At 46.5% G+C, this 27,332-nt stretch overlaps 1 protein-coding gene across 2 annotated transcripts; it reads right to left on the reverse strand.

Annotated features, from left to right (window-relative positions):
* On the reverse strand, positions 1 to 26,519 carry NDUFA10 (NADH:ubiquinone oxidoreductase subunit A10). 2 transcript variants are annotated; one of them, XM_014889909.2, is made up of 10 exons: positions 26,344 to 26,519; positions 25,260 to 25,428; positions 24,631 to 24,846; positions 24,461 to 24,547; positions 23,410 to 23,531; positions 21,922 to 22,001; positions 18,890 to 18,944; positions 15,302 to 15,387; positions 9,775 to 9,883; positions 1 to 426 (listed from the first exon to the last, which is right to left on the reverse strand). In XM_014889909.2, exons 1-10 carry the CDS (start codon positions 26,443 to 26,445, stop codon positions 358 to 360), a joined length of 1,095 nt encoding a protein of 364 aa, XP_014745395.1. In that variant the 5' UTR covers positions 26,446 to 26,519; the 3' UTR covers positions 1 to 357. The 2 variants fall into 2 exon arrangements, with proteins under 2 accessions (XP_014745395.1, XP_088023698.1); XM_088167572.1 differs by having other exon boundaries at positions 26,314 to 26,482.
* Between the last annotated feature and the right edge of the window lie 813 nt (positions 26,520 to 27,332).

Here is a 27,332-nt window from a genome sequence, read left to right on the forward strand (position 1 = left end):
TTAACTTTGTGAGAGCCAAGAGGGTACAGGTTTAATTTCTCTTGAATCAGCAGAACAACAGTAATCCTGGATAATAACTGGCCACAGTCTTGAGGAAGAGAAAGTTCAGCTCTGATGTTGAGCCTGCCCCAGCTCACTTGGCTATCCCCCCCACTGACCATCCAACACCCCTGAGTTTCTCAGGGAAAAATAAATCAGAATGAAGTGGTTTTCCTTCCTCTGCTGGGGATAGGAAATGACTTATGCAGTGTTTCCTTGGTGCCATACAAGTGAGGTGGAACAGGCACACTGAACGTGGCTCCTCTTCCCTGAGGTGCTGTGGTCCATCCTGGCCAGGGCTCCAAGCAGGAATGGATTTCATTTCAGCCAGATCCACTTGTCCCCAACATCAGCGTTGTAGCCAGGCCTGTACTTGCGGCCAGGGAGCTAAAGAAAGCAGAAAGCTCAGTCAGAACTCTGGGCACTCCCCACAGGAAGTTCTGAAGTGCCTCATGGGATCTACAGAACATGAAATACTGTTTTTACATTGTAATGATAAAACTTACAGAAAAATCAGTCTCTCAGAAAAGACTGAGCTGTGCAGCTGAAGAAGGGACTGCAAAACCATGATAGAAAAACCGTAATATATGTAAGGAAACTAGGCCAACGATCTCAGCACCACATTCCACCTGGATTCATCCAGCTCCTCCCAGCCTGAGTGAGATGGCTCTCCTAACTGTATCATGGAGGAGAGGAACAGAATCTCATTCCAAAATAGGCACACACATTATCAAATATATGAAATACTTCATGCATGAGATACTGAGTTAATTACCACGTTAAATTAAACTGTTCAAATGAAACTGCAGATTTAGCCTTCAAGAGCTGAACTTAACTTCATTAAAGCAGAAGCAGTATCTGCCTGCCTTCATCAGCAAAGCCAGGGACCACTTTTTGATGGAAAAAGCCAAAGATTTTTGAAGCCTTTACCCAAATTTCAAGGGTAGCCTGGGACCTAAGCAGCACCCTTTGGAAGGTACTGACCATGACCTGGAATGCTAGAGATGGTGAGACCCTGGTTCTGAAAGCAGAATCCGTCTCCAGAACATCCATTGCTACCTCCAGAAATGAAAAATAAATGGGACAGAACACCTTTATGCTCCAATATTGGACTCCAGAAGCAATGCAGAAAAAAAAAAAAAAGCCAATGAGTTTGGTGAGAAAGGCTGAAGCCAGCAAAGATGCTGTAATAAAACTCTTCCTTTAAAAATAAGCTATCTGCTGGCAGCCTCTCCAAATAATTAAGCACAGATCATCTGGTCTGTCTATACACAAACACTGGTTTCACACAAGACCCCAGACTTGTCCTGAGGATTTTTCCTTTCCAAAAAAATATGTAAGAGGATCTCGTTGGGGTGAGCTGCCCCTGCAGAGAGAAGCAAGATGCAGTCTTGATAAAATCTGTACTCAGGCCACAAAAATGAGCCATTTAATAAAACAGTCTGAAGCCTGTTGTTTGGAGGAAGGGGAGTTGTGTTTATATTCACTTGAATGTCAAAAAACAGGACACTTCTTTCCCTAAAAATCAAGCTGACAAGAGGACCTGACCTCCTCCACGAGACAGTCCCCACTCTGCCTTGTCACAAACCATTTGTGATCAGTTTTTCTGAGGTTTTTCAATTAATGTCTTGTCTAAACATCAGCAGAAACCACACAGTCCTGTTGAGAGTTCCCCCCACTGAGCAAAGAGGAGATGGGAGATGAAAATAAATGATTACTATCTCTGCCCCAAAGATTTCCAGCAGTGAGCCAGGGAGGACATGAGACCTCCTGTGACCAGCCTGTGACACAAAAACAGCTCTCCCTGGTCCTCTCCAGGCAGCACATAATTGGCCCTTTGATACTTGAAGAGATTCCCAGATAAGTAGATTATTAAAGCAACGGGAGATCTCTGGGAAAATACAGCAGTTTACAGTTTTGTTTCTGGGTACATCTGCCCTCTTTAAAAAGCTACAATATCAACCCCAACTGAATTCAAATTCATCGTCCAAAACAAATTCCCTGTGTGCCTTTGGTTAAAGACATGCAAGACATCAAAGCAACTGTTATAATAAGTATTCATCCATAACTCCATCATTCACAGTGGGCCTTGGCAAAGGCAGGAGAGTTTGGGGATTTGTTACAGCTAAGCTTTCAAAATAGCCAAAAAGAAAGAAGGGAGGGGAAAAAAAAAAAAAAAGAAGGAAGCAGAGTAAACAAATCCCATATTACCTAGGAAGCAGGAGGATGGGAATTGATGTTGAGCTGCACAAGTGACACAGACCACTTCCCCAAAGCGTGCTCTTCAAATCCCACGTTTTCCTGCTGTAACTGCAGTAAAGGAGCTGGATGCTTTGGAACAGGAGTGGTAGAAGCACCAGGGAAGGTGTGGGGATGCAGGGCAAGGGGTAGGATGTACTGGTTCTGGTTAGGCTGGGGCTCCAAAGTACACCCAACTGAAATTCCCAGGCTGCTCTTGGCCAGCACAAGGGCAGGGATAGGAATCAGAGACCAGCCCTGAGGCTGCTGGGTTTCTCTAGGCTGGGCAGCCTGGCTGCAAGATATGATGGAAAGGAGATAGCAAAAAGCTCTATGGGACTTGCCAGCAGCTGAGACAACAGAGGGACTGAATATTCACCTTCTCTTGCAGTACAAGTTCCCTAGAAGCATCCCAGGCCAGGCTGGAGCACCCTGGAATAGTGAAAGGTGTCTCTGCCCATGGCAGGGGGGCTGAGATGAGCTTTAAGGTCCCTTCCAACCCAACATTCCGTGATGTTATGATCGAGAGATCCCACTAGGCAGCCTCAAGAGCTCCCCCACATCACAGCAGCAGCAGAGGCAAGGCTGAGCTCCTGACAGGTCACCAAGGAACAGATTTTTCCACCCCGTGAAAATCGAGTGAGAATGAAGACTTGGCCTGCTGCATTACACTGCACAGAGCCCAAAAGTTGGCAGCAAGGATTATTTCCAGGGGGAAGGAATAAAATCCACCACACAGAGCACAAAACTCCTGAAATGAGCTGTACCCAAAGGTAGAGCCAGCTCAAAGGCATCAAACTGCTCAACTTTAAAAGAGCATTAGGAAAAGAGACGAAAACAAGACCGTCTCATCAGTTAAATTAAGAACCTGCCACAGAAGTGCCTGTCAAAACTATAAACATGATGAAAAGCCCCAGAAAGTGGCAGAGGCTGTGGAGGAGCAACAAGAAGCTTGCTCTGGATCATTCTGCAGCAGGTAGAGCTCTGGAGAGCTCTAACCACCTGGAAAGGTTGTTGAGGAGCCTGCCTTGTTTTCCAGCCTTTGGGGAACAACCAGAATTGCTGTTCTTGCCTTCTATTGCTGCGCTGCTCTGTGCTGATAGCTGGGCTCCACAGCTCTAGGAGCTCTATAAATAGTCTGTTTGGAGCAGCACTGATCAAAGAGCACTTAAAAGCAGAGTCATTACTCTGGGAGCTCGGGCTCATTCATCAATATCCCGACCTCATCCTTCAGTGGCTGTTTGGAACAGCCACAATAATAGCCCCTTCCATCACTGCTGGGAGCAGATGACTGCTGCTTACAGAAATCCTTGCTTCCAAAGGGGTAGCAGTATTGTAGACACACGCTAAAATCTGAGAGAATCTAGGAACATGGAGCTGCAGATACTGGCAGGATTCTAGGAGGTTCTGGCTCCTGACTATTCCTCCTTTGGTTCCTCTCTGCAGCTGCACAAAAGGAGGCTGTAGCCAGGTGGGGTCGGGTCTCTCCTCCCAAGTGACAAGAGGAAACAGCCTCAAGATGCATAAGGGGACATTGGAATCGGGTATTAGAGAAAAAATCCTTCACAGAAAGAGCTTGGCACAGACTGCCCCGGAGTCCCCATCCCTGAAGGGATTTAAAAGTCATGTGGATGTGGCACCTGGGGACATGGGCTGGTAGTAGCCTTGGCACTGCTGGGTTTAAGTTGGGCTCAGTGATCCTCTCCAACCCCACTGATCCTGAGCCCTAGAGCAGCAGTTGAAGCAGGGAAGGAGAGCTGTTTTCCCCCCAAGCAAATATCTCAGGTGTGCATGGCTCAGTTCCCCAAGGCCTGGCATAGCCTCACTCCTGCCATCCCTCACTCCAATAAAACCCTCAATGCTGTCAACATCCACCACAGCCCAAAACACAAGAGCACCCAAATGTTTCACCAAACTGAGGCTAAAACAATTCCAGTTTGCTGGAATTGTTCAGTGGCTGCTGTCTTTCCCTTCATTCATTCATTAGAAAAACAGACAATAAAAATCCTTTGGAAAGAGAAGTGCCCATAAGAGGATGAGTTATCCACCAGAGAGTGCAGGGAAAAGCCAAGGAACTAATCCAAGCCACACAGCACAGTTAAACACCTCAAACTGACTCTACTTCACAGTGTAAGATCCATGGAGATGTTACCCCTCTATTAAATTATATTCCAATTAATTTTAATTTAACAAAGATCTACCCTGGGGATCACATCCCTCCACAGGTATGGGATTGAGAGGGGTTTGGGAAAGGGGGATGTGCTCCCACATAAAAAAAAAGTGTTTCCTTTCACAGGGACAGACTATAAATTGAAAATTGATTGCTTTAATGCCAGTGAGATTTGATTGTCTTTTTGATTTACAGAGGTACTCGGTGCCTGGGACAGCAGGGACCATCACCTAAAATAAAACAGACATAACCACCAAGCCCAGGACTGGAGACAGTTTCAAGGTCTGTCAGGCTCCTTCCCTACTATTTCTGGGATAGATATCCCTGCCAACTGTCCATGATACTTTTCAGGGGGAGCAGGGTGGAGAAGCTGCCTGTTCCTAAAGAGGGGCTCTCATACTCTCCCCATATGGACAGGATTGGTGAGAGCAGAGAAGTGGGAAGGTGGGAAGAGGAGCAGATCCAGGTATCCTTGAGCAACAACCGTCATTCCCAGGTTTTTGTTATTCCTCAGGTTTCCTTTGGTCTTACTGATAATACCTAGCCAGGCAACATCTTGTTACTTTAGAAAGGGCTAAAAATACTTTTGCAGAGATAAAACAGAAAACTACAAAACCTTAAATGAAGGCTTTTCTAATTTATTGTGTGTCTGCTCTCATTCCTTCCTGGATTCAAGAAGAGACAGGGCTGGGCATTACAGATGTCAAATACCTCCTTTAAAACAGAATTAGGAAAGGAGATCTTGATCCTAAAAAGAATGAAACCTTCATCAAGCCAGGAAAAAAAATGGCAGGAGAGAAAAAACAGAAGGTTCTATCAAAGGCAGCAGCTATGGCAACAATCGCAAACATGGAGAAGGAAAGATATCCTGCTCCCTCAAAGGCAAGAGTTGTTCCTGTTGTTGATCCAAACTCTGGCTTTCTGAAAGCTCAAGTATTCATTCTGGAGATTTTTATGTGAGGAGCTCCCTGCACTCTCAGCAGAGATGGGGAAATAAGGGCCCTGCCAGTCCCACAGCTGCCAAGAAGGGCCAGGGCTGCTCTCGGGCCCCTCAAACCTGGGGAGTCTTCCCTTAATGTCCTCCCTCTGGGGCTGGCTGTGATTTCCCACTGCAAACACAAGCTCTTCCAGCACTCTCGGTGTTGTGCTGTGCAACAGAGCTGACTCGTGCTGCAGGCTCACCTTCCACCCCTCAAAGTTACTGCCCTGCGACTATCTCAAACCTAGAGGCACAGCACACATTGGAGGATTTCCCCCCCTAAGGCTGCACCCTTACGAAAAAGAGTGAAGAAAAGCCTGGGAAAAGCGTGGGATTCCCCTCTCCTCTGCTTGCTGCTACACAGGACTGCAGGGCCCTGCCAGCCCCACATTCCCAAGTCCCAGGGCAGGACGGAGGAGGATGAGGAGCAGGGCAAAAAGATGAAGTTTGGCAAGGCAGCTGCGCTGTGGAAGGAGCTGGACTGCACCTCACAGGACTTTGATCTGCTCAAGCTTTCCTTGCCTCATGCTCAGAATGTCTGTATTCCAAAAGCAATCCTCCACCAAGGAAAACAGGGAGGAAAATAAAATGAGAGCCTTCTCTTACCTTTCCAGGCACAGGACAAGGAGGAATCGCCTCACACTGCCAGAGGGCAGGGATGGATGGAATATTGGGAAGGAATTGTTCCCTGGGAGGGTGGGCAGGCCCTGGCACAGGGTGCCCAGAGAAGCTGTGGCTGCCCCTGGATCCCTGGAAGTGTCCCAGGCTAGGTTGACATTGGGGCTTGGAGCAGCCTGGGATAGTGGAAGGTGTCGCTGCCCATGGCAGGGGGTGGAAATGAGACGAGCTTTAAGGTCCCTTTCAACTCAAAGCATTCTGTGATTCTTTGATTCTCTGAATTCCAACAAGCAGCTGCACTTTTATGTACACAGAAAAGCACACCAAAGAAGCCGTTTTTCCCCACTCCAGGAGATGCAGCAGGAGTGTGAAGTACATCAGCACATTATTTAAGTACACTGATTCCATTAAACAGAGCCATTTGTTTTCATCTTCACTGCAAACACATCTGCCTAAGTGCTCCAGCTTTGCAGGGCGAACACACAGAGTTTGGAGCATTATCCCTGGGGATTGTGTGCACTTGGAAGAAAGGCAGAGAGATACAGCAGTTGTTAAGGGGAAAAAAAAAAAAAAAAAGAAGGGTAGTCAAGACTTTACTAGTCTGACAGTTCCTAAAATAATGTTGCTTCCCTGAAGAATGAACATGCTTATCTCTGATCTACAGAACCTGACTGAAAGGTTGCTTCTCCCTTGCCAGAGAAGCGTCCTTAGAAGTTTCTGAATCCCTGAGCAGAAGTGCTGGACCCTGCCAGAGGACTTCATGGTGTAAGAAGGCTGCAGAAAGCCACCTCCTCACACATGAAAAGAGCCCTTACAGAAGAGATTTAGAGGATATACATTAAAAAAAAAAAGTGAGCTTCGAGTATTCAGAACTGTATGTGGCCACCTCATTATTCCATGGAAAAGAATACATACTAAAATCTTGAACTCTGAAGAGTGCTCCCTCCTCCTCCTCCGGGCTTCTAATGAATATTTTGAACAAAACCCAGCTTCTGCCTGGAATTTGTAAATCCCTGAAAACCACCATTATTAGGCAGCATGAATTGTGTGCATGGAGCTCTGAAAAGCACAGCAGTTTGCTGCCTATTGGAGAGATCAAGGATTTAGGAGTAGTTACAGGGGGAAAAAATTCCCCTACGCAAATCATTGTATTTATGTGGTAAACATCATTACACCAACTTTAAAAGCATGCATTTCCCACAAGGAAAAGTTAAACTTCTGTAATTATCCCATAATTAAGCCTTTACTTACAAGTCAGTCTAAACTTTACTTACAAGTGAGCCTAAACCCTTTATCTTCAAATGCCTAAGTGGCAGCACAGCTGTGACCATCCCTGCAGAGACATGGACAAGTCAGGGGCCTGTGATTCCCTCTTTATAGACCCAACAATCTCCCAGCCCGAATCTGGATGTCTGGAAGCTCATCTGCTCTCTGTGCCTGTGCTGGTTTGGTCTCTTGCTGGATCACCTCTGCACAGGAGCCTTGCCTGAGAAAAAAATTCAGCCCTTCATTTGCTAAACAAAGTTGGAAGGGGAAAAAAAAAAAACAATCCAGTTCTTCAAAGTTTCAGCACAAAGCATGCAATCCTCAGAACATAAAACAGCAGGTGGAGCTGGCTCTGTGCTTCTCCTTCCAGTGGCTGATGGAAAACAGGAAAACTCAGCATCTTTTGCATTGTGCACTATCCCTGTATATCCCCCACACCACTGAAGGCTGACAAGTATCCAAGCACTCAGAAGAGAGAAAAAGAATATTAATGCAGCCTAAATTTAACAGAATACTTCCTGAAACGAGCAATTCCTCCCTTTTCCAAAGGACATTATCACTTTCCACAGCACTTTCCTGAATCAGGGCCTACAAACAAGGCTGCAGAAGGGGAGATTATACTTTGGCAATATTTTTATTTGCTCAGCTTCAGCTGTCAACTAACTGGCATGGAGCAGAGCAATCCAAGAGCACAGCTTTCCTTCCCAGGTACCCATATTCCAACTCCTGAGCATCCCTCTGCTACATCTGCAAGGCAGGTCACTAATTTCTCCTGGCAGCCAGTTCCTGGATGAGCCAGGACATTCTGAGATTCCTGCCAGCACAAAGAGGAATGTGCTGCTGTACAGGCAGAGGAAAAAAGGCTTTCAGAAGTCTCACCCCTGGCTCTCGGCACACAGCACTGAGGTCACACCTAGCTGTGTGTCAGGCAGCCTCAGTAATTCCCAGTTCCACTGCAAAGGGACATCTCAGCCCAAAAAAAGCCCTCTCATCTCAGGGAAGAAAGGCACTGGCAGTGCAGATGGATGCTGTGTGCTAGAAACAAGGCAGGCAGCAGATCCTGCCCAAATCTGTGCTGCACAGCACAGGCAGCTCTCAGAGGGGAGGGCTCCAGAAATCCTGAACCCGAGCTTCAAGTTTTGGATTTAAGAATGTGACAGCAAGGAGGAGGAAATCCTGAGAGCAATTTCTCAGCTGGACTAGGGAGTTTTCAAACCCATTAGACAACCTCAGATGCTTTCTGCTGCTTTAACCTTTAGCTTTAACCCCTTTGACAAGCTGGAAAGGTCACATCTCAAATGAGGCAGAACAGTGTGAGCCCAGGAGCCTCTCCTCTACACAGCCAGCCAAGGAGGAACAAATTATGTGGAATATTCTGTCTATTCCAGAAGAAAACACTGGTAGTTCAGTTTCCAAACAAGTCCATAAATCTGTAGCTTACATTTTAATCTCAGTAAGAGACTGTATACTACAGGAAAAGAAAAATTATAGTGCTTAGATTATGCAAATCATGGTTTCTAACAATTTATATTGTATATTTCTCCCTTTGTCTTCAGGATTGCTTGAAAAATAATAAGATGCAGTGGTAGAGAAGATTTCCCAGCTGGAAAAAGAGGCTCACCTGTAACTTTGGCCATTCAGTATTAATTATCATCAGTTCCACAACTTCTCCAAGGAGCTTTTCCAATGCCTGGCCCTTAGGCAAGCCCTGTGTGGGGGGAGAGGCCCCCATGCCAGAGACCCACCGAGGAGCACCAGGGCAGAGCTCCGGGGATACTGGAAGCTGCTGTCTCCAGAAGCAGCAAGGCAGGAGCTAATTAAAACCCTGTGTGGGAGCCTGCATGAGGTGTGAGAGAGCGCTGGGCACAACAGGCTTTGGATGCATGCCCACGTGCAGAAACACTCTATTTAAAGCAACAGCACTTTGGGGAAGCGAGGCAGCATTCATTCCTCCTCAAAAAAAAACACCCCCTCCCTCAGCATTCGATAAGGAGTCACCATGGGTTTCCAATTTTCTTGTTTGACTTAAGGGATTATTTTAGATTTCAGAGGTCACAGACTCATCGGGGCATGAGAAACAGAAACAAATGAAAACCATTTATCCTTTAGTCCACATCTAAAGATCAAAAAAAAAAAAAAAAGGAAAAGAAAATCAGCTTATAAAACAAACCATTTGCTTCATTATTCCTCTCGAGGGGAAGCTGGACTTCAAAAAAGGTGGGGATTTGGGCAAAATGAAGAAGTTCCTACTAGCAATGGGCAGGAGGAGGGGCGGGCAGGGTGTCCCCAGCAGTGAAGAGCACCCTGGCCACCTCCCCTGGCTGTCTGCAATGGTGAGGAGCACCCTGGCCATGTCTCCCGGCTGTCCCCAGCGGCCAGGAGCACCCTGCGCGTGTTCCCCGGCTGTCCCCAGCGGCCAGGAGCACCCTGGCTGTGTCCCTCGGCTGTCCCCAGAGGCACTCACCGCCCGGTACTCATAGTAGATCTTGTCGAACTGGGAGCCGCCGATGGTGATCTCAGGGATGAAGCGTGGGATGGACACACAATCCAGCACTGCAGACTTGTCCTGCACACTGAGGGGAAAAGGAACACTCAGTTCACACCCTGCCCCGACAACAGCCAGGTGTTGTACCCACAGAAGTTGTGGCTTCCCCATCTCTGGAAATGTTCCGAGCCAAGCTGGATGCAGCTTGGATGGAGCAATGTGATCCAGTGGAAGGTGTCCCTGCCAACAGCAGGGGTTGGGACTGCGTGGGCTTTAACCTAAACCATTCCAGGATTCATAATCATCATTCTATGATTAAAGAATACTTTTCTGTTCAATAAAGCTTCCAGAGGTTTGGGATGTTTTGCAAACATTTATCCTTCTCCTCACAAATCTATGATGTATTGCCCCTCATCCTTGCCTGCAGTCTGCTCCTACTCCAACTTCCTGCTCCTCCATTTCCCCTCCCAGGTTCTTCCTCCTTGGAAATGTTCCATCATTCCTGGAACTCTTCTCCATAAATCCCCTCTGGCTTGTGTGCTTTCTATAAATGCAGTGTAAAAGCCAGTGGTTTTACTAAATGCCACACACCACCTTGCTAAATTCCCATCCTATATGGACCAGCACTGAGACAGTGAGAGGGTCTGGAAGGAGGCAGCACCTCCAGCATCCTGCCTGGGATGCAGCATCCTACATGGAGGAAGCTGCTGCAGCTCCAGTGATGGATCTCAGGATCCACCACCAATCCACTCTGCACAGTACCAGCACTTCAGATATCCCGAATTTAAAATGCCTGAGAAACTGCTAGAAAGCCTCTGGCTGCCTGGGGCTGTCCACAGGCCGACAGTGCCACCTGTACGTGGCTGGCAAAAACACATCCTCTCCCAGTCAGCACTGACCAAACCCTAAATTCAACACCAGAAACTCTGCATATTGGGTTGTTTTCAGTCAATTCCATTTCTCAACAAATACCGACATGCATATCAAGCACATGCCCTGAACCAAGTTCATAATCTTCAATTATTTTTACCCCCAAAACATAAATTTTGGGACCTTTCCTCCCAGCAATGAAGAGTTCCAACAAGTGAACTGGTTTGCTGACATACCCTGATATTCACACTGTAAATTACCCCACTACAGACAGATTTGTAAGGAAATCCAGTCGAAGTTTAGATGCTTCCTATAAATCGCAACATTATTTAACTTCAACAATATTAAATGTGTATTTCACATGCTGGAAGGCACAAAAGGGAGTCCAGGCACATATAAAGCTAACATTACACAAGGAAATCAGGTTTTGTGGTCACCCACTCTGCAGTGAATCCATTCCTTCCTGAATCTCAGCCAAGTGGCCATTTGGAGAGGACAACTCCCAGGCACAATTAATTTTAGTTAAGGGCCAAATGACAAACCTGCTGCTCCCAAAACTTCTTTGCACAAGAAAACAATGAAAGTTACCAATGGCTCCGCCGTGTTCTCTGCACCTTCAGAGATAATTTGGAATACTAAGCAAAAGCACACCCGAAGACACCTGCCAAAACAATGCCTGACCACATAACCATAGCCACTTACCAGGACTAATTCCCTGCTCAGCAGGAAGCATTTATAGGCACCTTTTATGTTTCTTCTGTTTTTTCTCTCTCCCCCAGCAGAAAATTAGCACTATTTATTCTTTTCTGACACTTTATCAGAATCTCCTGAAGGAGCTCTAGGCATACAGCACCTTTACCTTCCAGATTAGGTCATATTTGGAAAGGAACTGAGAGCATGTAAGTGACTGTCTGCGCCCAAGACTTGAGGAACATCAAATTTTAGCTCACATAACCTTCTTAACTATGCTTCTTCCACAGGAATCCCACATGGAAGTACCCTACAGAAATGGAAAACTCATCTCTTCTCCAAAAACACCTGTTACACATTAATTCATACACTTTATCCAGCACAACTGCACAAGCAGAAGGATGGGGACTAACACATTCCTGCTTCTTTTTAGAAGAGGAATTCCTGCTTCCCTCACAGGCAGCTCACAGCAGGACACACACCACCATCTTCAGTCTGATGAACCTTTCCAAGGGTGCAAAGTGGGGTAAGGGAAGGAGACTAGTTAGAAAAAAATAAACAAACCAGGCAACCCAACAAAAAAACCTGAGTTTGCATAGCCTGGGCTGCAATTTCTTAACACCCAATGTTGGCATAGTCACAAAAACTCAAGTGACAAGAGAGACCTAAAAGCATTCACTGGCCTAAAAGCCAACACCACAAAACAATTTCAGATAAGTTCCGTGTTGATAGATGAAATGAATATTCCTCCTTCTGCCAAAGGGAGTCAGATTCCCTCATTTGGCCAGGCAGAACACGTATGGCATGGCCAAAGTGAGGCTCAGCCCCTGCCTTGGTGAGCAAACATTCACCATCAAAAAACATTTTCCAAAATGTTCTGCAAGAAAAGGGGAGAAGGTGCAACAACAGCTTTTCAAAGCTAGCCAAGACACTGCAAAGAGGAAATCACAAAATAAGCATTTCAATTGCAGCAAAGAGATGGGGTGGACAGGGCTTGGAGCAACCTGGGATAGTGGAAGATGCCCCTGCCATGGCAGGCAGAGTGTGATGAGATGGGCTTTAAGGTCCCTTCCACCCAAATCTTTCTGGGAGTCTATGATTTTCTGATGATGAGAGAAGCAAGATACTAAAACACAGTACCAGAAGTTTTACAGTTAACAGTTCATGAGGTTTTTGGAGTCTCCACGACAGACGTTCCAAAGCCAGGTCCAAGATATCTCTTGCCAGCCCCTCTAGTCCTGCTGTTTGCAATGAGACATTAAAACAGGGACACTTCTTCCCTTTGCTAAGCAAAGTTACGCTGCAAAGCAGAGCTGCAGGGTCTCTGTCCCTCCCTCCCAGGTTCTGAAGGAGCTGCAGGGACAGACCAGATTTAGCTGTGCAGCTGTCTGATGCAACAAGCACAGCAAGTGCCCCCCTTGAGCTGACCAAGTAAGACAGGTAAGGTTACACAGCCTGCAGCTCTCCATCCCAAATGTGATTAATTTTGCAGTACGTGTGGACATACAAATGTCACCGGGAAGGGCCCAGATAAAAACATGCCTGAGACAGTGCAGTGGCAGCAGAGGAGCTCCCTGAGACACTTAAAAAGCCAGAATGGTTTCTGTTGGAGAGGAAGGGAAGATAAGAAGAACATCCTCTGGAAGACCCCTCCAGCTTCCAAGCCAAAAGGCAATCCTTTTTCACCATTTACCAGATCCCACAACCAGGCTGTCAGGGCAAGGGAGAGCACTTAAGGACAGGCAGGGAGATAAAAGGGATCATTATGCAGCTGATTGCCCATGGGTGCGGCTCACAGGTGTGATTAGATGGCTAATTTTCAGTCATCACTCAGAGGCCCTGCTGGGGTTTCCATGCATGAGACCCCACAGGTGTGCAATGAAGTTCTCCTCAGCCCTGCTCACCCATCCCGCTCCCCCAGTACAAGCTGAGTGTGGAAGGGAATAGCAGGGCTGACACAGCCCCGAGAGCTGGTAGGTCAGCAAAGAAAGCAACTGCAGGTGGAAAACCAAGCAGAGCAAAACTTGGATTGGGTACGAGGAGAAATTGCCTCACAGGAAGGGTGCTCAGGCATTGGAACAGGCAGTGGCACAATCACTGTCCCTGCAAGTGTTCCAGAGCCATGCGCGTGTGGCACCTTGGTGGTGGGCTTGGCAGTGCTGAGCGAACGGTGAGCTCCATCATCTCAGAGGGCTTTTCCAGCCCTAAGGGTCCTGAAGAGCTGCTGGAGCCTGCCAGGAACACCCAGGAGAGGGCAGCATGTGCCAGCACACAAGCACACACCAGGCACCTGCGGGAAAACCGCTTTCCAAAGGACAAACTCCAAACTCACGCAGGCACGGAACACCTGCACACCTGTGCGGACCACAGGCTCTTTGCTTCTTGGGCATTGGAAAAAGTGAGAAAAGCATCAGCTTAAGGTTCAGGAACTCACACCTGGGCTGGGGCATTGAATTCAGCATGCAATTCCAACATGGCCAGCCTGCAGCAGGCTCCCTGCGTTTCTGGAGTTACCATAGGGAAAGACCATGTCCAAACACACACATTTTTACAAAGAAGCTCTTCTCAAGTTGCCCCAGACATTGCCCAGGATTCCCTCACTCAAGGCATGAGCTCAAGATGGGCACAGGATGTGCTGTCACCCCTTTATCGATGCCCTGACAGCCTGGCACAAAGAAAAATTCAAAGGCAAACCCCAGGAGCTGGGCTCGATGTTCAATGTGAGTCTCTTACATGCAGTATATTTCATGATTCTGTGGTTTAAATAAGCAGTTTATTGCTTTCTGGGATCTTCAAACAGCGCCATGTTTTTGCCAAAAGAAGAAATTATTTCATATTACCTACAGTGACAAGAGCCTTGTGCAGGAGACTCTCTCACTCTCCTCCAGGGTTCAATGATATACTGAATCCTTAAAGCAATTTATTCTCTTCTAAAACCGTGAAACAGAATTTTCATACAGTATCTTTACACACTGCTGTAATTACAAGGCTTCCTTCAACTCCCTCCTACTCAGCACAATTAATAAACCTTTCCCAATACCTGCACTAGTGTGGAACTACAGGAAAACAAGCAACTTCTTTCCTCTTTCAAAGGAAGTCTGACTGTGATAATTTTTTAGGGCCTAAGTCACCAGATGTTATCCTCCAATTACTACAAAAAGCAACCTCATCTTTGATGCATAAAATGTACCCAAATCATGACTTGTTCTTCTCAGACATCACCCACCACTGCTCTTCTATCACTCCTCGATAGAATAACCATACAATAGGAGCATTATAGGAGGTATTTGAAGTAACAGCACAGAAAAGTAAAATGCAAGAAATATCACAAGTCTGTAAAAAAAAAAGTTTAACTTGCTACTCCAATGCCTGTAACAAAGACACAAATTTAGGGGCAGATAGTCAATTTAAAATTCTGTGTTTCTATTAACCTGTGAGACAACCAGAAAATAGTGAAAATAATGTAACTCTTAAATTTTGTTTTTAAAATGCAACTAAACTGAAATTTCCATCTGCACATTCAATCTGAAGTTGCAGCAAAATGGGAACCCTGTCTCACTTCTGGTATTTACAGCCTTACAAGTACAGCTATATTCTTTAGCTATATATCTTTGTATTTTATATAAAGAGAACTGACAAATTAAACATAGTGCACTTGCAAAGAATTAATAAAATGAAGTTAAATTCTATTCCAACAAGTCACTTTCCACTGTCTGAGTCTGATCTCTTCCAACTGGGCAGACAAGGATCTTTGACAAAAACCACTCTTAAATTTGTCTGGAGCCTCTAGTCTCATCAATCAGCAGCAAATATGCCACACCACCTTCCAATGCCAAGCACCAATATTACAAAATACAGCCCCACCTTTAAAAACTCATGGTTTTGACCATTTTCCCTGGGATTTGATGCCAAGAATTGCTCACTGGCTGGATGACATCACACTTACTGAAGTCTCAGGTGATGGAAAGAAACATCATCTTGCTCCACCCATGGCCCCTTGTCAAACTTCAGGTACTCGATGTCTTCAATTATCTGGAATCAGAAAAGAAAGTTCACTGAGGGGTGGTTTGAGCCAATGAAATAATCAAAATAGGTTATTAAACAAATGAGAAATGCTTCACTGCTAAAGCTGTAGTAACAAGGCAAATGTCTAGAGATAACATGATCATCTCCCAGTCCTATTTCTGAAAGATGTGGCCCTGGGGAGCACTGAGCACACACGTGGCAGATCTCCTAACCTCCTATGCTTTCAGCTTTAAATGGCAGGGAATAAACTGGCTGAGAGGTGCCTTGTTGCCATATTCTTACCTGATCCAAGACTTAAGCTTAACCTGCCACTGCAGCTGAAAAGCAAAGAAGGTACAACCTCACCCTGACAGAGAATTAAGAGGAAATGGAAAAAACTCTAAATTGCCTTTTTGTTACAAAAACAGAGCTTGGTCGGTTTTATGCCCAGAGAGGCTCGGTAACACATTCTCTGAGACAGGCAGGGCAGCAGGTGTGGCATCTGCCTCAGCACAGTGTGGTTCACAGCACAGAAACTTTAAAGGCACATTTCAGGCTGGAAAACTCAGGCCCTGCAGGAGCTGCGGCCATGAGTCCAAGGGCTCAGGATTTCAGCAGCCATCAGCACCCACCCATGCATGAAAGGAAAGGTAACGCTCACAGCTCAGAACCCTTCAAACAAGCAATGCCAGCTCAGCAAATCATTCCTTCAGCATCCCTAAACTTATTAACCCTGGGTTTTATTTACAGCCTGCCTCCACCAGAAAACAGATCTCTGCTGCTCCAGGAGGTAATTGCTTATCACACCTGGCTGCCTGGAGCTGAGGGAAACCTGCCCTGGTGTCAGAAGGATGCACTTCAGGTGCCTGATGAGGTGGAGACAGCACCTTGGAGCAACCTGGGAAGGAGTGGATTGTTACAGCTCCAAACATCCCTCTCCAGAGACCTTTTCCATAGGGAAAGGATAAAGCTGAGGTCACGACCAAATTCCTGATGGCACATTGTCAACCCACTGACAGGTGAGCACATGTCAGCAATGAAGTGACAGAATGCTAAACGAAAAATCCTTGTATTCTTTACATTCAATCCACTGCAATTATTCCCTGCAAACACTAATTTCCAGCCATTACCACTTAAAAAATGATAACCGAGTGCTAATACAAAGTAGCCTCGACTATAAAGATCCACTCTTACCGGAATTATGTTTTCATGGTGAGAAACAGTGGTTTGGACATCACTGAATAAACACTTTAGAGGCAAACTGCTGCAACATAACTCCAAGATGAGAGGAGTAAAGGTGTAAGGTAAGTTAGTTCAAACAGTCATTATTTCTTTCAATTATTTAATTGACAAGCTGAACAAAAGCAGTTCCTTCTCCAGTCCACTGCAAAGCTTTGGAAACTTTCTGCACCTGATAACAGCACTAATCACGGAGTTGCTACAATACAGCTCATAATGTGCTACAGGGGAAGAATCTGTATCCAAATTAGTTTTGCTCACTGTTATCATGATGTCAGAAGATCTCTCCCAGCAGCTCCTTAACAATGGCATCAGTTTCCCAACCAGGACAGAAGAACAACTTCTTAATTTACAAGGATGCCCTAGCATCCCCCAGGAATTAGCAGCAAACATCCAAGGCTTAAAAGAAATTAAACATACAGCTAACTTTGTATTCCCAGTTTTACCCTCGTGCTATGCAAGCGTGAAACATCCTAATGAAGCTCATTTCAGCACTCATTACCCCTTCAGCCACCACAACCAAAGTTAATTACAACAGGAAGCCCCAACTGACCTTTTTAGGACACGTAAAAAAATCATTTCTAAGCTGTGTATGTGTGCTCTGAGCAAACTAAAAGTTATTAAACTGTAAGGCATGAAAAAATTCAGCTCCCAAATCTCCAAGCAAACAGATTGGAGTGGGCTAATGAACACTGCTGCCTGTCAAGAGGACACACCTGTGCAAACACACACCTTACAAGCCAAAGCCCTCCTGCCAACCCTTCTTTCCAAATTTCTGCCGTGTCATCCCAAAGGGAAATTGAATCAGAATAGAAAATGGGAAAAAAACAACTGAATTCTTCCATGTACCAGTATCTACCACCAACATCTGACAATGACAACATCATGAGCTGGATAATACTACAGGGTCTTTTCCACTCTTAATCATTCTGTGGCATTATACTTTAACTTCCAAATGATAATCCTTCCCCTAGCCCAGATTTGTCCAAGCAAATTAAGGACTCCTCTGGTGCATCTGATGACCCTATTTAGAGCAATGACAAGATTGCTGACCTTGGCAGAGTCGCCTCTTGAACAATAAGAGCTTTAGATTGACTTTAAACCCCGATTTAAAGGATTAAAATCAAATCTCTAGCAATGGGGTTTACTACAAAAAGATCTATTGAGGAAATAACCTCCTTTATTCTGACCACTTGGAGATGTGTCCAGAGAAAAGGGCAGGGGAAAAACAGGCATTTAACCCCCATCCCAACTTTCCTTTAATTCACCAAGTACCCATCTTGAAACACCATGGCTCTCAACTCCTATCCATGCTTCTATGTTGTTGTGCAGAAAAAAACCCTAATTGCTCTAGATTCTCTATATGCATACCACAAGCTCAGCTTTTTCGTTCATCTCAGCCTGATTTTTTGTATATTTTTTCTATTTTTATCTGCTGTCACACTGAAGCCACCAGCCCCTTTTTAGGGGTATAAACCCACAATGCCCCACAGGTCTACTGGCTATTAATGATAACCTTTATTATCAAGTGCAGGAGCATCCAGAAATCTACCCACAACAGCAGAGGACCCAGAATGTGGCACATAACCCTGTTACAGAGGGAACCAAAAGGCCCAGAGACACATAGCAGTGCACCTATGGGGGGTATGGAGTGTTAATTTAAGGAGCAGGGAAGGCCTTATCAATATTTTCTGCTTCATACACTCATATAACCAGAACTTGGAAGGACACCTCGGGCAAAAAAGTAATTTTAGTCTAATTAAGGGTCCTTTAAATATTAAAATGCATGCTCTGAATATGCTAATAAGCTTAATGAGGTACAAGCTACTGCATGCATATATATATATACATATATATGTAACTCAACTCTCTGCCAAGATCACACATAACATAGGAGGAGAGGGAGTTTGGGCTGTGTCTAAGTGGGGTAGAGATTTCACCTCATTAGGATGAAGATCCAAAAAGCCCTTGGAGACACTGCCCTTAGGCAATTCTCCTCTCCCTCCTCCCAAGTGGGGATGATTCCTTGGCAAGTTTCCATACAGGATTATTATCATGCAGTTAACATCACATTACTGTTATTAACAGAGATCTATCCCTAGAACTGAAATGGACCCAAAAACCTGTCCAGAGTCTCAAAAACCTTGTTCCTCAGGGAACAGCAGCTAGAGAGAAAAATTAATGATGGTGAAGCAAAAGACTTCTGTCATCCCGCTAATAACCCTCCACGAGGAAGTTCACTGAAGTAAGGGAAATCTATTAAACTCACCCCCAGAAAAGTAAAACTTACCTTATCCACATCCTCAGCTGCAGTTGCTGAGTACTGCAGAACTTCACTGCTCTCGCTGCAAAGAACACAGAAATTGAACTCCCCTGATAAAAGTGTTCTACCCATCCTCCCCCAGCAAAACGGGACAGAAATTAAGTTAAAAGGCACAAACACCAAACCAGAATCATTGCAATTTTTTAGACTGCTTCCAGCTGTTGCAATAGAATTCCTGTTGCACCTGTGAGCTGCTTTTTTTGCTGGTGGAAAGTTGCTTTTAAAGGGCAAATGGCTTGGATATCTACATAACTTCAGTTGAAAAAAAACATTTAAAAACCACACATATGAATTTGTTCTCATTTAATTAATGTGGATACTTGCCCCTATTACAGCTGCCTGCCCAAATAAGTGAAATTTTTGGTCTAACCCAGAACTTCAGTAGATTTACTCAGGTTAAGCTAGCAGAATAAATACAAATGCAGGCAGCAGGATCTGTAAATGCAAAATGATTTTTAAAAGGTAATGTTTTCTGGTTACAAGATTGTTTGCTTCATCAGCCAGCAGCCTTCAGAAAAAAAGGCACTTGCAGAGCAGAGCCACAACAGGAGTTCCTACATGAACCTATTGTACTACACACACGTTCAGCCACATTCAGCAACAGCTGTTGGCAGCTGGAAAACCTGGAAGGCCCTGGAATAGCTGCCCAATGTGGACATTGTATCAAACATCACACAGTTAAGTTCAGGAGCATGGAGAAAAATTCCTAGAATCCAAGAGGGTTTGGGTGGGATAGGAGCTTAAAGCTCATCCTGTTCACCTCCTGCCACGGGCAGGGACACCTTCCTCTATCCCAGGTTGCTCCAAGCTCTGCAGAACCTGGCCTTGGACATTTCCAGGAATGGGGCAGGCACCTGGAATAAGAGATTCTCCTCAATGTCAGACCAAGGGAGAGGTTAGCCTTCAGCAGAACCTGACACCAGCAATTGCATTAAGGACGCCAATCAAATCACTTGATCCCATCTCTTGATTTGACTCTGCAGATTATCAGGGCTTCATTAAGAGAAAACAGCTGCTGAATGACTCTGCAGATTACCTGAGCTTTCCTTAAGAGAAAACAGCTGCTGAGTGGAAGCAGTGTTGGATATGAAAGAACACGATCAATCTTAAGACTCTGCTCCAGGAAAAGAGATAAATCAAACAGAATCCAAACACTGTCCATTCCAAATCACCAGGCAGTATCTGCCACAGCACCCAGCTCACAAATCACTACCAATAAAAACATTAAAGACATCCACAATAAGTCAACTAGAAAGAAAGCATCACTTTTAAAGCAAAAATCCACTATAAACTACTTTAGGCAGCATCAGGCTGCTCCAGTTAAACAGCACAAGGTAACAGTTTTGCCCAGTAACAAACTGCTTTTCAAGGAACAAGCAAACAAACTTCAACATGGAAAGCATGCAGGAGTTTGCTTAGCAGTCTGTACCAACTCCTTTTAGCTAGCCTGTTTGGACCAGATTTTGGGCATCCCCAGGAGTCAGGGAATCAAACTAGGCAGACTCAAAGGTAACAGCCAGGCGTGAACACAGCTCCCTGCACCACTGCCAACAAAGAAACAGTTAAAGGCAGCTGTGGCTTCTGCATCTATCCCTGATGGGAGCAACCCTGAGGGGCACAGAGCTGGATTCACACACTGCCAGCCCCTCGGAGCCAGGGGACAGAGACCCAGACCAGTGTGACAGGTTGTGACAGGAGCCCATCTGCTGCCAGGCTGCTGAGCAGAGTGGGTTGGCCTGACAGGGGCACTGATCAGGTACATAGGGAGAGCCAAGAGGTGAAATCCCAGCAGGATTCAGGATTTAGCCTGACTGACCACCACGAGATGTATGCGGGCTGGATGTGATGCAGAGAACAAGCAGCAGTTTGCCCTCAGGGGGATGACATTCCCAAGGCTTACCATTCCCTTCCAGGAGCCATGTACTGGCTGTGGGGACATACCGGGAGGCTGCTGGCCATCCCTGACACACACAACCCCTGCCTCCATGAGTGACAAGCTCGATATCGAGTTATCCACTTGAGTAGCTGGCAGGGCCATCACACTGATCCACCTGGGGAGATGAAGCAAGCACCAAGGGGGCACACGCAGGCTACAAAACACCTGGGAATCTACTCTGATTTCAATCAGCCTCCTGCACACACCAGAACTTACGTACTTAATTCATCTGATACGCTGAGAGTTTCCCTCCCGGAATTATAAGGGACCGTAATTCTGCTTTTAGATTTTTAGGAAGATGTTCATTTTCCTAGAGCTCTTTTGTAAGAATTGGGAGAGCTGGCAAGCTCGGTTTCATCCCAGGTTTATAGGGTTTAATTGGGCTTTTGCTTCCCAGATAGAGGAAGCCAGGGGAGCCCAGAGAGAGACCAGACACAGGGAATGGCTTCCCATTGCCAGAGAGCAGGGATGGATGGGATTTTGGGAAGGAATCCTTCCCTGTGAGGGTGGGCAGGCCCTGGCACAGCGTGCCCAGAGAAGCTGTGGCTGCCCCTGGATCCCTGGAAATGTCCAAGGCCAGCTGGATGAGGCTTGGAGCAGCCTGGGACAGTGGAAGGTGTCCCTGCCCATGGCAGGGGTGGCACTGGATGGGCTTTAAGGTCCCTCCAACCCAAACCATTCTGGGATTCTGTGACAACTGAAAGGACTTTCTGAGGAGAGAAAAGCCCTAAAGCTTTCCGAAAAGGCCAAAGAAAAGCTTGTATTGCATGTCTCTCTCCTCAGATCATGCAAACACACAGAGCCATAGCTGTGGCATTCTGCACATCACTCCTGAGCCCATTTTAATCCTGCAATGCTGGCATCAGGCTGCCGGGATGGCAGAGGCAACTACACTCAGACAGTTCTTATGCTGTGAATGCAACACCCCTTCATTAGGGCACAATAGTGTATCCTGTAGCACAAAGAGGATTTTTGCACGATTTGTTGATGTTGGCAGAGATTTTAAGGTTTGCACACATTTTTCCTCAAAGACCTAAGAGGCAAAACATTTTGCTTTGCTAACCTGATCTCTGGTAGGAAGGTCCTCTTGTAAGCATCCTCAATGCTCTGGAGATAGGAAGGAGACACCTTTTTCTCATACGGCTACAAACAAACAGAAAAAGTTGTTGAATTAACTTCCTTTATTTTCCCATTGGCATAGACTCAAAGGCCTCACTCTGGAATAAGCAGTCAAACACCCAAATGAACCACATGCCCATCAGTGGAAGTTTCAAAGAATTAAGGCATTTAGATTGTTTGGAATTCCTTATGTGCCATGAAATACCTAAAGCAGCCGTCAGCTTTCCAAGACTGATTAATCTCTGCTAACTCCACATTCCAGGCAGCTGTAACAGGAAAACAGGAGAAGACTGAGTCCACCTTCTCCATAAAGAAGCCAAATTTTCCACAGTTTCAGACAAGTGCATGGGCAAACACCCACTCCAAACTCCTGTGAAATTTAATGGATATCGTCCCTGCTGTTAACCAGCTTGCTTTCCACAAAGTGTACTTTCAATGCCACGCTTGCAAAATACCAGGAATTTCTCTGATCTACCATGTGTTCCCCAAACAAGCCCTACAGAGTTCAGCACTGCCACAAAAAGTCACAATTTGCTATGTCAGCAATTTCTGTCTAAAGGTTTCAAAAATGCCACTGATTTTCATGCTCACAAGGGCTAAGAACTCAGAAGCTCCCCCAATACAAGAACTTCTTAACTGAGAAGTTTTTTCTAATAAATCAAAGCTGTCTTTTAATCTATCAGGTTTTCCAGAGTTAAACTGCATTTCCCACAGCCTTTGAACAAGGCAAGAAAAACATCTTTTATTCCTCATAACAGATCTGCAGTTACATGCACACATCTAGATATCGAACAAAGGGAGAAAAAAAAAACAAATTACAAACCCTACTCAGATTAGTCATTCCCCAAAAGCACCCTACAGCTTTCCTGAGCCAAGACGAGTTCAATAACACAGTCATGCAGCAGTGATTTGCTGGATTTCAGGGAGTTCAGTGAACCTGCTGATGCCAGGTGACTGACACATGAACCCCAGCACAGGTGTGAGGAAGCAGTCAACTGGGAAGCAGGAGCCAGGGAGCCCAGCTGGGTTCCTGCCACTCAGGAGTAAGAAATGTCTCTAAGTGCATTACAAGCAGCACATCGCCTGTCCACCCCTCCTGAAGTAGCAGCTACAAAGCCTGGTATAAAATTGACCTGCTCTTAAAACAATTTCTCATTCCACAAATGACAACATATTGATGCAGTAACAAAAACAAAGCTGATTATTGCTTTTTTTTAAAGCAAGCATACCAGAATACCCAGAGAGTCACCACCACTACCCAGATCTCACACTTCAGAGGACAAGCACCTCCTCAGAAGCAGAATTCAGCAGCAAACCCCCCAGGACTGCCACACAAGGCATGATTACAGCAGACGTTAGCAGGCAGCAGTTGTGAGAGACAAGTAATAATAAAGGTAAGAGATAAATGGGCAATAATCAGAGGTCAAATTACCTTGCCTTTCTCTTGAATCCTCTTCTGCACCTCTGAGACAGGCATATCTACATAAATGACCAAGTGAGGTGGCAGCAACTCAGAAATGCTGATCTCCTTGATTTCTTTGTAGTGATCAAGGCCTGTGTAAAACACAAATAAATCACATTTCCACCTCTGTATTTGCAGTCTCTTCTTTTGGGCTCATAGTGCAAGTTTAGCTTATTCTGTAAACTTCCTGAATTCTGTTTGAGGAAAGGCCTACTCTATCTCCAGAGAAGTTCCATGCATCAAGATCTAAGAATCTAAATCCAATTACATCAAAGAGGGACTTTATTCCTGACTCATGTTTAGAGGAAACTCAGCTTTTCCTCCATCATTTAGAGACAGTAAGCAGCAGTAGCTCTGATGAAGATGTTTGTTCCCTAAGGATTGCAGTACAATCCAAATTGGGATTTTGTATTAAAATGTGAGCTGCTGGGCTTTGCTGCCTCAGCAATGCAGAGCAGGAAGACACACAGATCATTATAACCAGCTCTCCAAGTCACCCAGCAACTTACAGGAGGTGGTAAAAAACAAATACACACCTCTTAAATCCAACAGCAAAACCAGGAGGCAGTCAAGAAAACAGTTATCTCCACCTCAGGAGCAGCTACAAAAACAGATTTGTTCAGTGCACATAACCCCAAACCAAAGGACTCAGGTAGGGAGGAACATCCCCAAATCACCTGGTTCAACCACCCTGCTGAGAACTCCACCCACAACATTGTGAGTATATCCAGGGGGAAGATCTCAGGTGATTTGCTCCAGGGTTTGACTCCCTTCACAGTGAAAAAGGGCTTTTCCTTAAAAATCAAACATTTTGCATTTCAATTCGTACCCTTTATTTTTTGTCCTCTCACTGCCACTAAGACCAGACTGGCTCCACCCAGTAACACATGAATATAGAATATTTAAAGGAATCCCTCCTTCCAAGCAGGAATTCTTTTTTTGTTGTTTCTTTTTGAAAGTAAACTACCAGACTTCAGAAAGATTATGGCAAAACAGCTCCCTTTTGCTGGCAGAAACTCACATCTCCTGTGGACATATCCCTGCTTTAACATGGCATCCAGGAACACAAAGTCACTGTAGGGAGAGCGCTCCAGCACCACGCCTTGACCTGCAAGGGAGAACAGGCTCCAGGTTGGAACAAAAGAAGCTGCAAGGTCCCTTCCAGCCCCAAGCATTCCATGACTCCCCAACCTGTGCTGAGCAGGTGCTCCAAGGCATCAGCGTACTGCAGGACACGGTTCCCAAAGATCCAGGACTGCATGCGGTACGAGTGTCCGTCAGGAGACCTGGGGTCCGTGTAGAACTTCTCCAGGTTACAGAAACCATTGAACTTCTCAGGCAGCAGCTGCCCATCCCCCGAGATTCTGTTCTGGTAGTGGATGTCTGCCTCAGGAAAGTGCTTCATTCCTGACAAAGAGAAGCATCCCACAGCAGAAATAAGCTGTGCTCATTTGCAGCAAACACCTCCTCAGCTACTGAACACACACACAGCTGCTCCTGTTCCCAAACAGCCCTGACCCCTCTGGGCAATGAGTCCAATCTCTGAGCACTGCCATTGCCCAGGGAGAGCTGAGCTGTTCTCCAAGCACATCCACGTGGAAAATTCAAGCTCTCCAGGAGCACAGTCTGCACACCGACTGCTAGAACTGAAGCTTCACTAACAATAAATACCCATCCCAAACTTCACCAACATCACCCACAAACCCTCCCCACTCCCTCCAGCATGTCCCAATTCAGAACTGCTGCTCAGAACTCCCTCTGCACAAGAGTCCCCATCAGACTCTGTCAGCTCCCAGGGAAACAGTCTGAATGAGACATACCCAGCTTTTCTGCTAATTGCTGGGCCAGCTTGCCCTTCCCAGAGGACAGATTGCCCTCTACAGTGAAGACTTTGCTGTGCTCTGTGAACTTCTTGCTGGTCCTTTCCCCCAAGACATAGGCCAGCCACCCATACTGCAGGCTCTGCTCAGGGCTGGTGTGGATTCTTGCCTGGAGGAAAACACATGGAAATCAGCAGATTTGGAGGGGTTTTTAGCTGAAAACACAGCTTTTTCAGACATGCACACAGGACACACGCTTACACATCTAATACAAGGAATTTTTACTCAGCAACCTTAGCACTGTCATTTCAGCTTAGCAACTACAGCAGTGGTTAGCTTGGGAAGCTCTTCATGAAATTAAAGCTGAGAGGACAGAAAGCATGAAACGATTTTCAGTCTGAAAGCCAGACACACAACACACCCAGAGTTCCCAAGACAGACCTCACATTCAACTTTTGCTTGTATTTCGTGCAGTTTTGGGCACATTATAACACTAAACCCACTCTTAGGAGAGTTACACCTTTATTTCAATATGGCTTAGTGGGCAAAAGTCTGGACTTGGTAACCTTGGATGTCTTTTTCAGCCTTAACTATTCCACGATCTCTGAGAGGTGGCAAGAAGGACCCCCTGGACTGTGGGGCTGAAGGCAGGGCCTCTCTGAGCCCTGCTCAGGGCCTGCCACGGACCCGGCTAAACACTGTACAAACCTCACTCTGAGCGGTGCAGTGACCTGCCTTATACACAGGGGCGTTCATTTCTACTGAACATTCCTTTCCCCGCAGCACCACTGACCACAGCCACAACCGAAGGCCGTTGCACGCCACTCTCCCGCATTTGCTCCAGTCTGCCTCGCATTTCGCCACCTTTCCTAGATCCCTGCTGGGGATATCCCTTCCCAAGGGACAGCCCAGCCGCGGGGAAAGGCATCCCCGGCCCCAGGTTGTCTCAGCTCACCCACCCCTGGCAGGACAGAGCTCTGGACAGAGTCCTACCCAGCCTTCCCCGCTCACCCTGGGCAGGACGGAGCCCAGCCGGCAGCCCTAGCCCGCTCACCCCCAGCAGGATGGAGCGCAGCCCACTCACCCCGGGCAGGACGGAGGCCAGCGAGACGCTGCCCAGCCCGGAGCTCCCCCGCTGGCCCCGCGCGGCCGCGGCCCGGCCAAGCCGGGACACCCACAAGGACATGGCGGTGCCGGGCTGAGGGCGGCGGCGCCAGGTGATGACGTCAGGCGGAGAGGCGGTGCCCCGATGTGACGAAGGCGCTGCAAGGCCACGCCCCCTAGTCCCGCCCCTCACAGGAGGCCACGCCCACGGCCCGTGTGGGCTCTGGCGGGAGCGGGAACGGGAACAGCGGGGACAAGGACAGCGGGGACGGGGGACAACGCGGAGGACTGAGAACCACCGGCTTAGGAAGCAAGCGGGATAGGGACTAGCCCGGGTTAGGGACTAGGGGAGACCGGGAGCAGCCTGGTTGAGGAGCAGGCGGGATAGGGGAGAGCCGAGTTAGGAAGCAGGCGGGATAAGGGACAGCCTGGTTGAGGAGCAGGCGGGATAAGGCACAGACGGGATGCCGGCACTGTGTCTGCCCGCAGATCCCCGCAGGAGGGAGCCTGGGCTACGTCTGTTCCCAATACCTGCACATCAAGTTGTCTCAATTCCCTCCGCACACTGCTTCGGGTGCTTGACCAACATCTCCGAGCTTTTAGGCTTGGAACACATGCAGTAACCTCATTTAAAAGCACTGTTAAGTTACTGGGCCTGGAAAGGTCATAACCAAACGTTTCACACGTTTCCCATCACAGCGACATCAGCTCTGCTGACCTGCCACATTTGTAACACCATTAGCGGCTTCTGCTCTGCCCTCTGGCAAGAAGCAGTCAAGTTGCATTTCAAGGATTTTTCCCTGGAATTTGCAAACAGCTTGAAAAACCCAACCAAACAATCCACAAAGGATGCGTTGGGGTTTCCTTAACAGCTCTGTCTGCCAGACCCGTTGCGTGCTCCAAGCCCTGTCCATCCTGGGCTTGATTCCAGGGATGGGGAATCACAGCTTCCCTGGCCAGCCTGTGCCA

This window comes from Sturnus vulgaris, chromosome 7 (assembly GCF_052056855.1).
Source record: "Sturnus vulgaris isolate bStuVul1 chromosome 7, bStuVul1.hap1, whole genome shotgun sequence".
In the NCBI taxonomy this organism is placed as follows: domain Eukaryota; kingdom Metazoa; phylum Chordata; class Aves; order Passeriformes; family Sturnidae; genus Sturnus; species Sturnus vulgaris.

Coding starts and splice junctions, on each gene's coding strand:
- NDUFA10 (XM_088167572.1), bottom strand. CDS start 26,445: ATGTCCTTGTGGGTGTCCCGGCTTGGCCGGGCCGCGGCCGCGCGGGGC. Junction 22,002..23,409: donor GGATTCAAGAGAAAGGCAAG/GTAATTTGACCT, acceptor GTTTGTTTGTAG/CCGTATGAGAAAAAGGTGTC. Junction 9,884..15,301: donor TTCCATCACCTGAGACTTCA/GTAAGTGTGATG, acceptor TTTTCCCCTCAG/TGTGCAGGACAAGTCTGCAG.